The sequence below is a fragment of the Pinus tabuliformis genome, chromosome Q (assembly GCF_031772625.1).
Source record: "Pinus tabuliformis cultivar Carrire ecotype Pingquan chromosome Q, CPIR1, whole genome shotgun sequence".
Taxonomy (NCBI): domain Eukaryota; kingdom Viridiplantae; phylum Streptophyta; class Pinopsida; order Pinales; family Pinaceae; genus Pinus; species Pinus tabuliformis.
Window position 1 is genome coordinate 768,238,447 of NC_142296.1, and position 14,972 is coordinate 768,253,418.

General features: G+C 36.8%; 1 protein-coding gene across 1 annotated transcript in view; it reads left to right on the forward strand.

The window, feature by feature from the left end:
• Positions 1-11,380: 11,380 nt before the first annotated feature.
• LOC149221756 (FACT complex subunit SSRP1-like) overlaps positions 11,381-14,972 on the forward strand; it is a 207,589-nt gene continuing 203,997 nt past the window's right edge. Inside the window, 2 exon segments of the mRNA XM_089385221.1 lie at positions 11,381-11,583; positions 11,761-11,946. Of these exon segments, the coding sequence (XP_089241347.1) occupies positions 11,530-11,583; positions 11,761-11,946 (240 nt within the window). The 5' untranslated portion in view covers positions 11,381-11,529.

Sequence of the window (14,972 nt, forward strand, 5' to 3'; positions counted from 1 at the left end):
CATTCAATATTGTAGCTGCTAGCCCATACATTCTTTAAAGTTCTGTGTCACACTATCGGAGCCCAATATGTCCTGTAATATTACCATAATGCTATATCATAAATTTTCCTTATCAAAACTTTATTCTTAAAATATATTATGAAAATAATGAGTTCCGATGCCCTGGGCCCCTTTTGTTTTTCCCCTTTCTATTTTCCTCCATGGGACTAGGTGCGTTGACCGGAGGCTTAGCCTTAAGGTGCTAAGGCATTTTGTTCTTGCCTAGGGGCCGTTTTTCCTTTGTTAAGAGCTTAGTGTCCTCAGTTCTATAAGTTTTTCTCGACCATGTGTCAGCCCTAATATCAGAGCCCCCTTATCGACACTTTTTCAATTGCCAATTGCTACAAAGTGTCGACATCCTTGACCTACGATATGCGATCTCTGATATGATGTCATCACTCCACATGGCACCTCGTGAGTGGTGACACGTGTCACCCAGATTTTCCCCTTTAGGCCCCTCAAAAATGCCAAAACTGCCTGCCACATGTCCTGTCATATCGCCACGTCATGCTAACGTCAGATGCCACTATAGCTTTATCGGAACCAAGCATATGTTGCCACGTGTCTTACTAGAGGAGAGAGAAAAGGGCCTTTCCACCTTTGGTTTTGCAATGGAATCCTTTGTTAATATTTATTGGAGTTCCTCGACGATTTTTAACAATATCGGCAGATTATACATATCACAACTTTTAAATGTTGTCACCTTAAGAAGTTGCGATTCTTTGATCGGCCAACCTTCCGATGTGTCGATGCTCCAATATCTTAGGACCTCCGATATGCGATTGCCGATACCTCTAGACCTCTAGTATGCGATCGCCGATTTCTCTGGACCTTTGATGTTGCAATGTGACAATTTTCCTGACCTCCGATATGCTATCGTCGATATCTCTGGACCTCCGATATGCAAATACCGATATTCTTTCCTTCATAAGACTTTAATCCATGAAACTTCATCAAACCATATCTTTTGATCTAGGAGTCCATTTTCAGACTTCCACATATCATTGGAGAGCTCGTTCAGAGCACTTTTTACTAGAGAGGGTCTGATGTAGGCATTGAGTCCTTCAGCATATTAGAAAATGATTGCAATATTCTCTGTTATTTTGTATTCTTTTTACACCATTTGGCACCATTCAAATGAATTTACAGTAAGTGATAACATTGGCTCCAATTGGGGACAGTGCCTTGCTAATAAGGTGCTTAGAACTTGCAGACTATTAGTCCTCACCATTGGGCATGGAGTCAAAAATACATTGAACCTATAAAACCATACAATCCCCATGGAACTTTATTTGTTGGGAGTCCTTTCGTCATAAAACTGAAATGCAAAACTACAAACTCTAAAAAATGGAAATTAAACACTCACATAGTAAGCTTATTTATATACAAATCCTACTTATGCATAGGGCTCAATTCACTCAAGTGAGGTCAACTTTCCATTGATACCAACCCAAAATCTGAGTACTAGACCTTATGCCATTGTTGTCTAGAAATTCAACAATTAAAGCATGCATGTACCACATAAAATCTTTGGACAAATTTTTTGATATGTGCCCCCAACTTGATAGTTGATGCTCATCTCTTTTAATCTCCTCTATGAACCTTCTAATCGGGTTGTGTTCTTGAAAATCAATGACTAAAATAGGCATGCACCCCATAAGAAATTCAAACCAAAAATTTGACAGAGACCTTGGAATTGATGAATACTGTTGTAGGCCAAAGAAAGAAGCCATGTAGTCAGCTACTAGATCACAGAACTGATGAGAAAAATTTATATTTGTCTCCCTTTCCTGAACAATTTCCATGGAGGAATCTTTCTGCAACATGCAACCACAGATATTGCTTGGCTCTTCAACTTTGGGCTCCTCTTGAAGGAGTTGTTGTTGGTAATCTTCTCCCCACTTGTTTGTAAGTGTTAAACACACATGGACAGCAAACAATATAAAAGATAAATCAGTGAGTTCAATTTTTTATTAGCAATAGATATACATTTATAGTACACATATGTGACTCTTGGGATTCAGATCCCAAGGTCTCTTGGACTGCTTTTGTCCATTCGAATTCCACACTAACCCTTTAGGATTAGGTGTCCAACATTCCCCCCCTTAATCCGAAGGGTTATGTATGAGTCCAAGAAGAGAGCTGTAATACAAAATGTGCAAAAATGCATGGCAGCACTAGGCTGAATGTGCTCTATGAAATGTTGGTAAAAAAGGGTGGTGGTTTAAGGATGACCACCAACACTGGAACGCTTAGTGCAGTTCCCGGAACTCTTCCAAAACTGGCAAGAAACTGAAGTTTTCTGCTAGAGGAAGTGTTCTCAATCTGTGATGGTTTAAGGATGACCAACAACTCTGGAATGCTTAATGCAATTCCTGGAACTCTTCCAAAGCTGGCAAGAAGCTGGTGTCTTCTGCTAGAGGAAGTGTTCTCAATCTGTGATGGTTTAAGGATGACCAACAACTCTGCTGGAACTCTTCCAAAACTGGCAAGAAGCTGGAGTCTTCTGCTAGAGGAAGTCCCAGATTGCCAACTGAAGGCATGTTCAGGCATCTTGTCTCTGGCTACAACTCTGAAACTGGTGTGGCAGGTTGTGGCTCAGGCTCGCTTGATGTGACTTTGAAGCTTGTAGATGACCATCATTTCCCCCTTGTCAGGTACAAGGTGAGAAGATGGAGAAAACTCAACTGCAAGATTGTTCAATACTTTGGAACAAGTTCTGACATGTGTTTGGAATATCTTCTTGGCTGTTGATGCCCATTGCCAAGAAGCGATCCATCCAAGATGAATCTTTGTTCTTGCAGGACGTTTGTTTTTGAAGCATCTGTGTGAAGAATGGCTGGTTTTATGACAGTGCTCACATGGATGAAGATCAAAACAGTGATCTTTCAGATGGCCAACTCGGTCACAGTGTTGGCATTTCACGATCTGTTGTTTTTGTTGTTGTTGTTGTTGCTGTAGAAGAGGGGCAGAGTCTGGAACAGCTGAAGCTGAACTGTCATGAGGAGCAGGTGAACTGTCATAAATGAAACCAGCACTCTGAAACTGAATGGGCTTGGCATAGTCTAGAATATGAAAGGACAAGTCCTTGTCATATCCAAGACCGGTTCTGTGCTTGTTGTGGACAAGCTGTTCCCAAGGTCTGATGATGGGCTTGGGAAGTGCAGACTGAGTTTCTGCATCTGCATATACAACTGCTGCTTTATTTGAATGATCTGTACCATTATTAACATGCTGCTGATGGGTGGTTGTCTCAATGTTCTGAACAGAAACAGGTTCAGAATGGTGTAGCTCTTCTTGCTGTAGCTGTGATTCAAGCTGCAAAAAGTCGATCTTTTCTTGTGCATCATGCAGGCAGGTCTGAATGTCACAAAGAGTGTCTTTGCTAACATTTACCTTCCCACCAATAGTGGAGTGTATTAGTGTATTCAGTAACTCTAATACATCATGAAATCTAGCCATTGTCTCAACAAAGAAATGAACACTCAGCAAGTCTAGACAAACCCCAACTATTGAAGATTTCAAAAAATCAGTTTGAAAAAGGCACTCAACTAATTCCAGCTAAGAATCTAGCCAATCACTAACAGATTTTTCAATTATCAAGTTTTCACACAATGACTGTAAGCTGAACCCGTGTACTTTATTCTTTATCGCAGCAAAGTAGAACAGAATACAAATAGAACCGAAAAAATTTCACACTGTAGAGACCAATTATAATCTTAAGAAGCTATTCTGATTTTCTTCTAGTTGCAAAGAACCATCAACACTTCTGGTATAATATTATGCCACTGTTTGTTGCTCACAGTTAAAAAATGTCGTTGAATACCGCAATACAAGTCTTTTATGTCTGCTAATCTGACAGAGTTCATTTTTCAAACCTGGACACAGGCAAAAGCTGCTAAGTACTCACTCATTGTCACAGCTCATTTGGCTGGAAATACGATATTAGTTCATCCAGGTTTTAACTGAATCCAAGCTTTACTCACTTCCAGGGATTGACAATTTGCGGCAAAAATGTTCAAAAAGTTTTCTAGTGAGGAAATTTCTTCCCAGAATCAAGTAAAGGCATCTGTGCAACGCAAGATCCGTCAAAGCATTGCAGAGGAGTATCCGGATTTGGAGCCTGTATTAGAAGATTTACTTCCAAAGAAATCTCCTCTTATAGTTGTAAAATGCCAGAATCATATTAATCTGATTTTGGTGAATAATGTACCACTCTTCTTCAACGTTCGAGATGGTCCTTACATGTTGACCCTGCGTCTATTACATCAATATCCGAACATAATGAAAAAGTTTCAAGTAGACAGAGGGGCAATCAAATTTGTCCTTGCTGGAGCAAACATCATGTGTCTTGGACTCACATCTCCTGGTGGCGCTTTGGATGATGACGTTCCTGCAGAATCACCTGGATAAAACTAAATAGGATGAGGACAATGAGGCTGGAAAACAGAATTGGACCCAAGAAACTGAAATCTTTGCCCTTCTTTGCCGCCCAGAATGTGTAACCAGTTAGTGAGAACACCACAGCTGCTGTTAATATCAATGCCTCCAGAACTATCCTTCCTTTTTTCTATGTACAGGATATGCCAACAGTGAGGCTCAGAACAACAGTAAACACTCCCAACAATGCAAAAGAGATAGAAGCCACGTCGTCTATCTATGTCGGAAGCATTGGTGTGTCAAGGCCTTTTATTCTCCAGGTTTTTATGTACTCTCAGACATCAATGCTTGATATATTAAATCCCACAGCTTTACCACAGCTATGCAAAACGCAGTTATACCACAGCTATACCACAGCTTTACCACAGCTATACCACAGCTATGCAAAACGCAGCTATACCACAGCTATACCACAGCTTTATGGATGCAATAGATACACAAGCATGCGCTTCAATACCACCGTTAATATGCCGACTCATTCAATAGACAGGTATTCAGAGTGGAAGCGTTGTCAATGTTGCAGTTAGACTCGTCGAATTGTGTGGGTTTGACTCAGAAGCCCACTTGTGTCACCCATTCTTGCATCAGAAACTTCGCTGCCCCGGAGGATATCAATCTCATTAGAAAAACAGATCATCTGCATGCGACCGACTTGGGCACTATTACAGAGGGTTTTCACCTTCGGCGGATGTCTCTAAAGACCGTGCTCCCAAAAAAACGCAGTCACACATTTTTTTACCAAAAAACGCAGTCACACATTTACCTTCAGAAATTGATTTTTAGAGAGATGAAGAGTGGCTGGCGGGGGTGCCGCAGTGGGCTGGCTATCTCCCTACCGCATGGGAATCCGTCGGAAGTCCTTGGCCTGTATCTTTTATACCCTATACTATCTCTGCGCAATACTATCTGTGTGCAATATCTCGACCTATTTTTCCATTCAGAATAGACACAAGCCGCTATTCCCTCAGTCCTCTCAATTCCACGATCAGCCAAGCATATGAACCTGCATAATAAATATGATATAATGCAAATTGCAACATCGTTCTAAACCAGTTTCAGGTTGGACTTGTTCATGAACGTATATGATTGACGAAAAGCCAACAACAAACGTTATTTAGCCCGAACAGTAAGAAAAGCATGACTGCAAATAGCCTATTGACTCCAAAAGCAGTGTCTTACTATGCACAGGTCATGAAGACTGTGAGAGAAAAGGCGCATCAGTAATACAATTCGTGATTTTACAGAAGGAAACTAGTGAGCCAAACGGGCAAATGAGTGAGGCAGCGAATTCAGTGGTAGAAATTATATCTGACATTCAGAAATTCAGTGGGGCAGCGAATTCAGTGGTAGAAATTATATCTGACATGTCAGGGGTTCGAGCAACAGCAGCAATAGAAAATAGAATGCAAACGTTCCTTTGTAAAGTGAATGTCAGGCGCAGGTAAGGAATGGCACAAATTTCGCTGGGTGAATGAGCGTTTGTGTGCAGAGAGCAGCGTTACCGTTTCAGCTCTGACATCATTTTGTATGCAGCTTCAGAAGAGCAGGGCCCAGGTACAGCGCAGGGATGGAATAATTAATGGAGCGTTACAGAAGACTAGGTCAGCTCTAGTCAGCACTATTCAAGGCAACTCAGACCAGTTGCTCAGGGAAAACAGGCCACTCATCATGGCTCTGATACCATGTTAAACACACATGGACAACAAACAATATAAAAGATAAATCAGTGAGTTCAATTTTTTATTAGCAATAGATATACATTTATAGTACACATATGTGACTCTTGGGATTCAGATCCCAAGGTCTCTTGGACTGCTTTTGTCCATTCGAATTCCACACTAACCCTTTAGGATTAGGTGTCCAACAGTAAGCAGATCTCTTTAAACGTTTGCAACAATCTCATTCTCCTCTGAATCATCTAAATCATAGATCGAATCATATTTATTAATTTTAATATCAACTTCTTGAACTTGTTCTCCATTTGAAGGATGAGGATCGTAAATTAGAGCCTCTTTATTGACCTCCTGGTGGGCCTTCTCTTTTTGTGCAGCTTCCCAAGACTGGGATTGTTGTATTCCTGCATTGCTCAACATCGCATTAGAGTCATACAAATCATAAGATGGAGAATCATCAAATTCGGCAGAATAAGATCTTTGAGCGTTTGCTTGCAGCTTCATAATGTATCCCTCTTCCCTTTCTTGATCGTTGGGTGATGCTTCTTGATGCAAGTATATGTTTTCTTGGAGTTAAGCCCCAAAAACATCTTCAGTAGGATCATTAACCTCATAAATATTTTCAACATTAAAATGTGCACAACAATCTTCAAACAAAGCATCTGGTGGATAAAATCTTTTGTAAAAATGATTAAATGTTATGTGAAAGCTCTTTAAGGAAGATATGCTGCCATGAGGTATTATTTTGTACCAAACTCTAACATCTTCAACTAAAGAATGCATGAACAATTTTATTTTCACATCTTCAAAAATAATACCTAGTTGTTCCATGTATTCATGAAAATCCTTGAGGTGCTGGTCCGACCTTCTATCTGTGTTTCCACTGAATCTAGGCAAATCAGTACATTCATGAACTGCAGGGACATGATTGGGATACCTAGCAATAGAAGAAAAATCCAGTGGGCCAAATTTGTTGGCCAAGAATGCAAGAATGGTCATTTTGAAAACCCCTTTAGGTGAGTGATCTCAAGTTCAAACGTAGGGGAAAATTTCTGCGGCTTAGCATCAGACCGAGTATGAGGCCTCTTGAAAGCGAGGATGACCAAATAAGGATATAGACAGTGGAGTCACTAGGATGTTTATAATAAGATTCAAACAATGGAGTATCCAAGGTGAGAGATATTCAACCCACACTTCCCTTGCTCACCCGACAGAGGGAATGTAAAAATTGTCATACTCACGGAAAAATATTATGATTCGTTCCCCGACAATGACGCCAAAAAGATGTTGTAGCTTTTTCTATCTCCTGTCACACAAGTGCTTCAGAAGATATAAAAACACTCCTCTCGGATGCCCTAGGCATTGGTCTCCTATCAATCCAAAGGCTGTCTCGAGGAGGCTTTTATATCTTCTGAAGAACTGGTGTGACATGAGATCTAAAAAGCTACAACAATACATACAAATTAAAAAATTAGAAGATGAGATACCCCAAATACTTTTTTTTTAATGCTTGTTATGTGCATGTCAACTTATGTCAATCTCAGCTTCATAGGCTTGTCGGATTAGCTAGTTTTAAACAAGAATAATAAATTAATAAAAGAATTCAAGTAATACAATTAATAATCATTTTATTATTATCACTTTAATAATTAAAAAGAAATTATAATAATTATTATAACTATAAAAATTGTAAATTTATTAAGAAGTTAGAAATGTGAAATATAAAATTAAGCATATTACCAAAGTTTATTACATGGATTTCTAAATCATTAGTTAGTTCAATTCTAAGTCTCTGCATGCTAACAACTGAGTGACATATTTTATATAATGTGATTATGTTTAATACAATCACTTAAACCAACTTGTTCATTGTTGAAAGCAACACAGAAAAATTAATATAACTAGTTAGTTAATTAACACATTTAGTTAACTAATTATACCGGGTTAATTTCTCTATCTTTGTTTCCATAAATTTACTAAGGGGTCTACTATGGTTTATAAGATGTAGAGTTGAGATGTCTTTTCCTTTGTTAAGGCTTACCTGGGTTCGGTCGTTCATATGGTTTAACATAGTCGGCATAACTAGCGTGTCCAATTTGCATAACTCTTCTAGTTTACCCTCCTCACAAGCATTGGTCCCTCACATCAATATTGCTCTTTCTGTCCCGGTACTCATCAACCTCAGAGTGTATTAGCACTCGAGCCCTGTGTTTTGTCCCTCCAGTTTTGTCACCCTCTACCACCTTTGAAATTGTGGTCAAACGAGCTCTTGGGAGGTTTAGGTTTTCTCCCTCTTGGTGTATTTCCTATTATGCTGACAATATACCCCTTGGTCGAAATGCCTCACATTTGTTCCTTGTCAATTTGGTTTCGTGTTTGTTGAAAAATCATCAAGGCAATCTTGTAGTGAAGTCACTTTGTTCTTTTCGTATACATCTCTAATCGACTATGCCACCTCGACAGATAATGGAAAGTCATCGGGGAGGCTCCAATAGCAGGTACAATTCTCATTCCAGTAGTTTGTTTGATTGGAATTCTGTGGAAATTGTGTTTGACATTATCCCTCTAGAAGTTAGAAGGGAGATTCGACAACTTGAGTCTCGATAATTTAGGGACAAAGATTATTTCTCTGACTCTGAAGTGGGTAACTCGAAATTCCATTGGATTCTAGACCTTGGTAAATTTTGTAAAAGAAAATTGCATTTTCCACATTTTGTTGTAAGCTACCAATAGTTGGATTCTCTACTTCGTTTGGTCATTAAGGACAAACAAGTGGACCATTACAGGATTTTTGCAGGACATGAAGACTTGAAAAGCCTTCTCAGAAGCATACACTATTGTTTAGATGATATTTTAATACGTCTACAACGGGTGGAGAAATATGTTGTGTCAGATTCAGATTCAGACTCAGAAAATGCTTCTGATACCCCCAATAGTGATCAACACTCCACAGGCTAACATTGCACCAATTGTTCCCATGGTCAACTCTGCACCATTTACTTCTATTGCTCCTTCAACAAATGGGGATCAAATGTCCCCAATAGTTATCTCTGACTAAGATACCAACTCTCTAGTCACTCTCCAATATCTCTGGATTTTGGTTACTTTTAGTTTACTTGTAAAAGTTGGGATAAAGGGCTTACCAACATCCTCGTGGTGAGGGTGAAAGACTTAATACTTTCCTTCATGGTTTTTTCCTTGGTTTTTGTATACTCTCTCTATGGGTTTATATTCGTCTCCTTATGTACTTTGTGACTTGTTCCTGTGCTAAGTATAATGTCCCTGGAATTACTGAGGCAACATATATTTTGATGTTGTATAAAGAAGGTGAATGTAAAGAACTCCGTGTAGAAAAATGCTCCAATAGAATACATGGCTCAATTTAAGGATTTATAAACATTGATATGTTGCCAATTATCTCTATGTATTCTCTGTAGACACCTTTTTGATTAATGAAATATTTTTGTGCCGATTAAAAAAAACAATTGTGAATTCAAAGCCCTTTCTATAATTTGAACGTTGAATGTTCCAACATGGTACCCCAAGTTGAACCGTTAATCTTTAGAATAATGATGTAGCATGCTTACATATGGGCTATACCTTTTATCACTATCGATAAACCTTTATGTTGTTTAGCAAATTAATAGTATGGTATAGTCTAACTTTTTTATAGTTTAATTTATTTAGTCATAAATTGGTAATACAATTTTTGTGGGTGTAGTGTAATTTATAGACGAAATGACTTTTTTCATGACATTTTCTTTGGTTAATTTTAACCAAAATCCGGTAGAGATTTTTAAAAATTTGAGTTTAAGTTGCTTAATTTGTAGAATTCGAGTGCCCTAGGGATTTTTCAAGGTGCTGAATCCATTTGTGCATTCAAAAATGTATTTTAAATAACAAAAAAGCATGTTATTGCTTGAAATTGTATCCCTAAATTTCGGCGAAAAAAGTTATTTCGTCTATAAGTAGACTACGTCTTTTTTGTGAGATTGTGATTTTTTGTTATTACCCTTATAGAGGTGTCTATTTTAGAATGTTAACTTAATTATCAATAATTAATAGAGAGATGGTATGGATTTAACCTCTACTAAATATCCACAAAGTATTTTTATTATAGTGATAGAGGTATTTGTTTTGGAATAGGGCTCAATAATTTTAATTTAATTAGTGGATGTTTGAAACTTAACCTTTACAAAATATACACATTGACGTTTTTGGTTTTTTCAATTTAATTAAAAAATATTTATTAAATTAAAATAAACTATACATAATATATTTTGACTCTGGAATGAATTATGATTTTTGGGGCATGGGGTATTAATTGTCATGATCCATATTATTGATTGATGTCTATAGGTTTTATTAGACAATTAAATTATATAGTTAAGCTAGATTAAAATGTATATTTGAATATATAAATGGATTGAATTTAATATCGTATAAAACTTTTGAAGTGCTTGGATACATAGATTTTACAATTTAAACTTATGATTCCAACAAATCCATCAAATTTCAGACAAAATTGACCAAAAAACCATTAAAAAATAAAATTATATCAATTTAAAAGAAATGATAAATATTTTAACCCTACACTAATAGTAATGAATACATTTATTGTTGCGGGGGCATTATTATAAAAATATTGTAATGTAATGTCCGGTTTAACATTTTGATTTGGTCAAATTACATTAATATAAATAAAATAAAATAAAATATAAAATTAATAATTATAATTATAATTAATAGTTAAACTACCCTAGATCCATCTTAATTCCATATCTACCGAGTAAATGATCAAATCTTTTGAGATACAATTTTTTTTTTTTAAAGTGAAAAGAGATTTGATCCATCGTAGTGCTTCGTAATCTAGAATTAAAATGAATCTAAATTAGTGTTAATTCCAATTAACAACCATAGAATTAATAATATTTTTGGTAAAAATAATTTAATTATTCTATGTTTTAATTTACCCGAAATACAGTTGGAATCACAAAGTTATTTTTGGTAATTTTTTTTTAATTATTCTATGTTTTAATTTACCCGAAATACGGTTGGAATCACAGAGTTAACCTATGTAGAACAATCCTAATGCTATACGAGTTTTTAAAATAACTAAAAGAACACCATGAGGTGGCGGTAGTGTCCTGACTTAAAATACTTAAAAAATTAGAGTGTCACGTCTAAAAACAAAAATAAATTATTAGGATTACATGTTTTACGAAGAACCACAGTATAAATATAGGTAGCTAGTTTACAAAATTCAAGTTCTCTGGTTCAGTTAATAAGGGGGCTAAGGCGAATATCATCGAACCCTGAGAAATCTCCACTAAGTTGCACGATCATAAAGATCAGTAACTTAGAACAGCAGGCGGCCATGGCAGATGGCCAATTATTTAACAATATTTTACTCGGAGGCAGAGGTGGAACGGTCAGTATCATGCCCTTAATTTTTTTAAAGCAATGACAGTTCTGGTGATCTTCATTTATTTTAAGCGTGCAAAATATAAAAGGATGCTCTTGCTTGTTTGTGGTTTGAGGTTTGGTCAAGGTCTTTTTTCAATGTTGCCTCTGATATGACTATTTATTATTCGAATATGGGCTGTAGAATCCGGGACAACTGAGGATCCATTCAGGAGGAATAGTATGGAGAAAGCAGGGTGGAGGGAAGGTGGTAGAAATGGGCAAACCTGAAATCTCGAGCCTCAGTTGGACCAGGATTCCCAAGGGTTACCAGCTGGGGGTCAAATTAAAGGCTGGTTTGAATGTCAAGTTTAATGGCTTTCGTGAACAGGTAAGAGACACTGCATTTTTTTTGTTTTTCTTCTTCGTCTTTGTCTTTTTCTATTTGAAAAGACAATGCCCCTGTTCAATTTTATTTCACCTTCGTGCAATCACATGAGTTCTCTGCAAGTTCGTGTGCCCCCCCTGTAACATCATGAAAGTTATTGGTAACCAAATCTGAATCACTTTGGGGACATGTTTCTTTAACGTATGGTACGACCCCTGAACCAATAGACGACGACGGATCCCGTGACACCCAGAAGTCCATTAAAGAATAGCTCTTGTTCTTCCATGACCATACATGTTAATACTTGAACATCCATCTTCCTGCTGGTAACGCGTGCATTGAGTAAAGTTGTAACCATGAAAATTTGAAACTTTGAATGTTTAAAGGCATTGAAATATTCTGAATTGGTTTTGAATGTATAAATATCGTTTGCCGTCTGTCATCTTCCAGCTGTAACATTTTGTGAATGATGTCAAAAATTGTTCTTGGTCTAGAATATTAAAATAACTTTAGTTACTTTGCAGTTTGATGTTATTAAAATCCAACGAAAGCACTACAGATTCGTAGAATTTTTTTATATATCTGTAAGAAAGGAAAAAGTGAAATGGATTTATATTTATGTTCATAAAAGACATAAAACATTAATAGGACTACAACTCATAACTATTCATTTAAGTACGAGATGCTTATAGCAAACGTTCACAGCTTAACTTCACCAACAGATCACTTTACATAAACACTTCACAAATGGATTACTTTACATAAACAAATTACAAAACAATAGGAGTGCTAGATGCAACTCCTAACTTGAGATGAAGTAAGTCTAAATGAGATAGGTAATGAAAAGATCAGAGGAGAGTAACTTCCAGGAGGGTAAAGCAAAATACATAAAGAAATATACAACTAAGTACAAACGGCAGCCACCATGTGATAGCCTCAATGAGCATTTGGAGTAGCATCTACATCAATGACCCTCCAAGGGTCTCTAAGAATGTCATGATAATTTCCTTCTAATCAATCTAGCAGGTTCAATTCAACTCGCATGTGACCATCTCACTAAAAAACAAGGCAATGTGTTTGACATCTGGATAAATCAAGAACGCAAACAATTTACAATTTCCCCTAGAGTCTTGGAATAAACAAATAGTATGTCCCTCTTGATCTCGTCCCTTTGATCTTATAATAGGTTGTGCTTCTAAACAAAATTATCCTTAATCACTATCCCCCAAAGAGAATAAATTCTGATCTTATAATAGGTTGTGCATCTAAACAAAGTTCTCCTTAATCACTATCCCCCGAAGAGAATAAATTCTGCAAATCTTGCCCTGAGTCTAACACATAGTTGATGGTAGGATACTCCATGTTGGTCAAGAGGGAATAAGTTATGTGTGTAATGCTGTCGTAAGCAATCAAGATAGTTGAGTTAGACAATTTAATAGCTACAGAAAATGCAGCACATTGAAAGGTTACTTGGGGTGAAGCGGTTTGTTTGGAGCAAGCCATGTTGTTTGAACAAATCTCTTGTTGATATTGAGATATCCTCTCCGATTATATTTTTATTCTTCAAAGAGAAAAAGAAGAGGAGTAGCATCCTGAGATAAATGAAATGGAGGGATGTGATTCATTGATATACCTATAATTGCAAAAGCAGTTAGGCCTTAAAAAATTGAATATGCTTCCAGATGAATCCAATGATTAGAACCTCTCACAAGAACACAATTCTAAGAAATGGTATTTGTCACGTCCCAAGCTACTTTCGTCGAGAGACTAGAATTTGTGCAAGTAAGAAGGATATCTAAAGGCACATCTTGAGTGAAGTCTCTGCACCACAAATTTTGCTCGAGTATTACTCTAACATTCTAATAATATTTTCTAAATCCAACTTAACCTCTTGCCCTAAATCTCCTTATCTCTAGTGAGTTAGAAAGAGACATGTCAATAGCAGTGGCATAAAACTTTTCAAACATATGGGTAATTGTAATGGTCGTGTAATTGCATGTTAGAATTATCTAGATTTATGAGTGGGTAAATAATATGTCTGGTCCAAGAGGGAGGAATGCTAGAAATTCACTATTATTTAGTGATTAATAAAATCACAATGGTGAGGAACTATCCATTGTTCACATAAGCATAAAAAAATAACAGTGGAAAAACTAATGAAATAACATAAAACACGTACCTCAAAGTGACACAAGGTGATATAGAGGGAAACCTTAATTGGGCAAAAGACCCACTTTGACCATACTCTTGTTGATTCTCTCAATGGTACATTAGTAAGCAAGCTCTTCCACCAAGGATGCTCAACAAATCTCTCTCAAGTGTGGATGTATCACACAATAATAATCTCATGTGCACAATATAATAATAAGCTTATTTTCTACAAGTATGAGACATTATATGGATCACGAGGAGTGATCATTTTTGACTAGTTAATTGTCAATCTCCATTGTTGATCTTTATCTCATAGTTTGAGCTCTTGATTGTAACTTAAGTTGTCCTTTTTGATCTTAGCCCTTGATCTCAATATTTTATTCTCAACCCTTGGTCTATGACTCTATTATAAAAATAATAATAATCCAATTTTAAGGTCATGTCCAAGCCAAACACCGAATTGTTGTATGAAACCCTCTTGTTTGTGGGACAAGGGACCCACCTCTGTGCAATAGTTTGATTGCTAATGTCTACAACGACATACATACTCTTACCCCCTCTGGATTTGAACTTGTAACCTCCTAGGAGGAAAGACATGCTCTTAACCATTAGGCCCACTCAAGCTATATAATATTAGTAATAATGAGTTGTTTAACATAATTCATCTGTAATGGTTGAGTGGGCTCTTCTCCTCGTGGCATCAACTTCTCGCATATGAACCCAGATAGACAGTTGAACTTATGAGTGAAATTTGATATTAATTCAACTGTTGTGAACCAAACCTGATAATTGGTAGTAAAGTGAATGGAAATTTTTTGCTATTATAAATGAATCCTGTAACTGAAATTTTAACCAACCTTGCTTTGAACATCTCATTG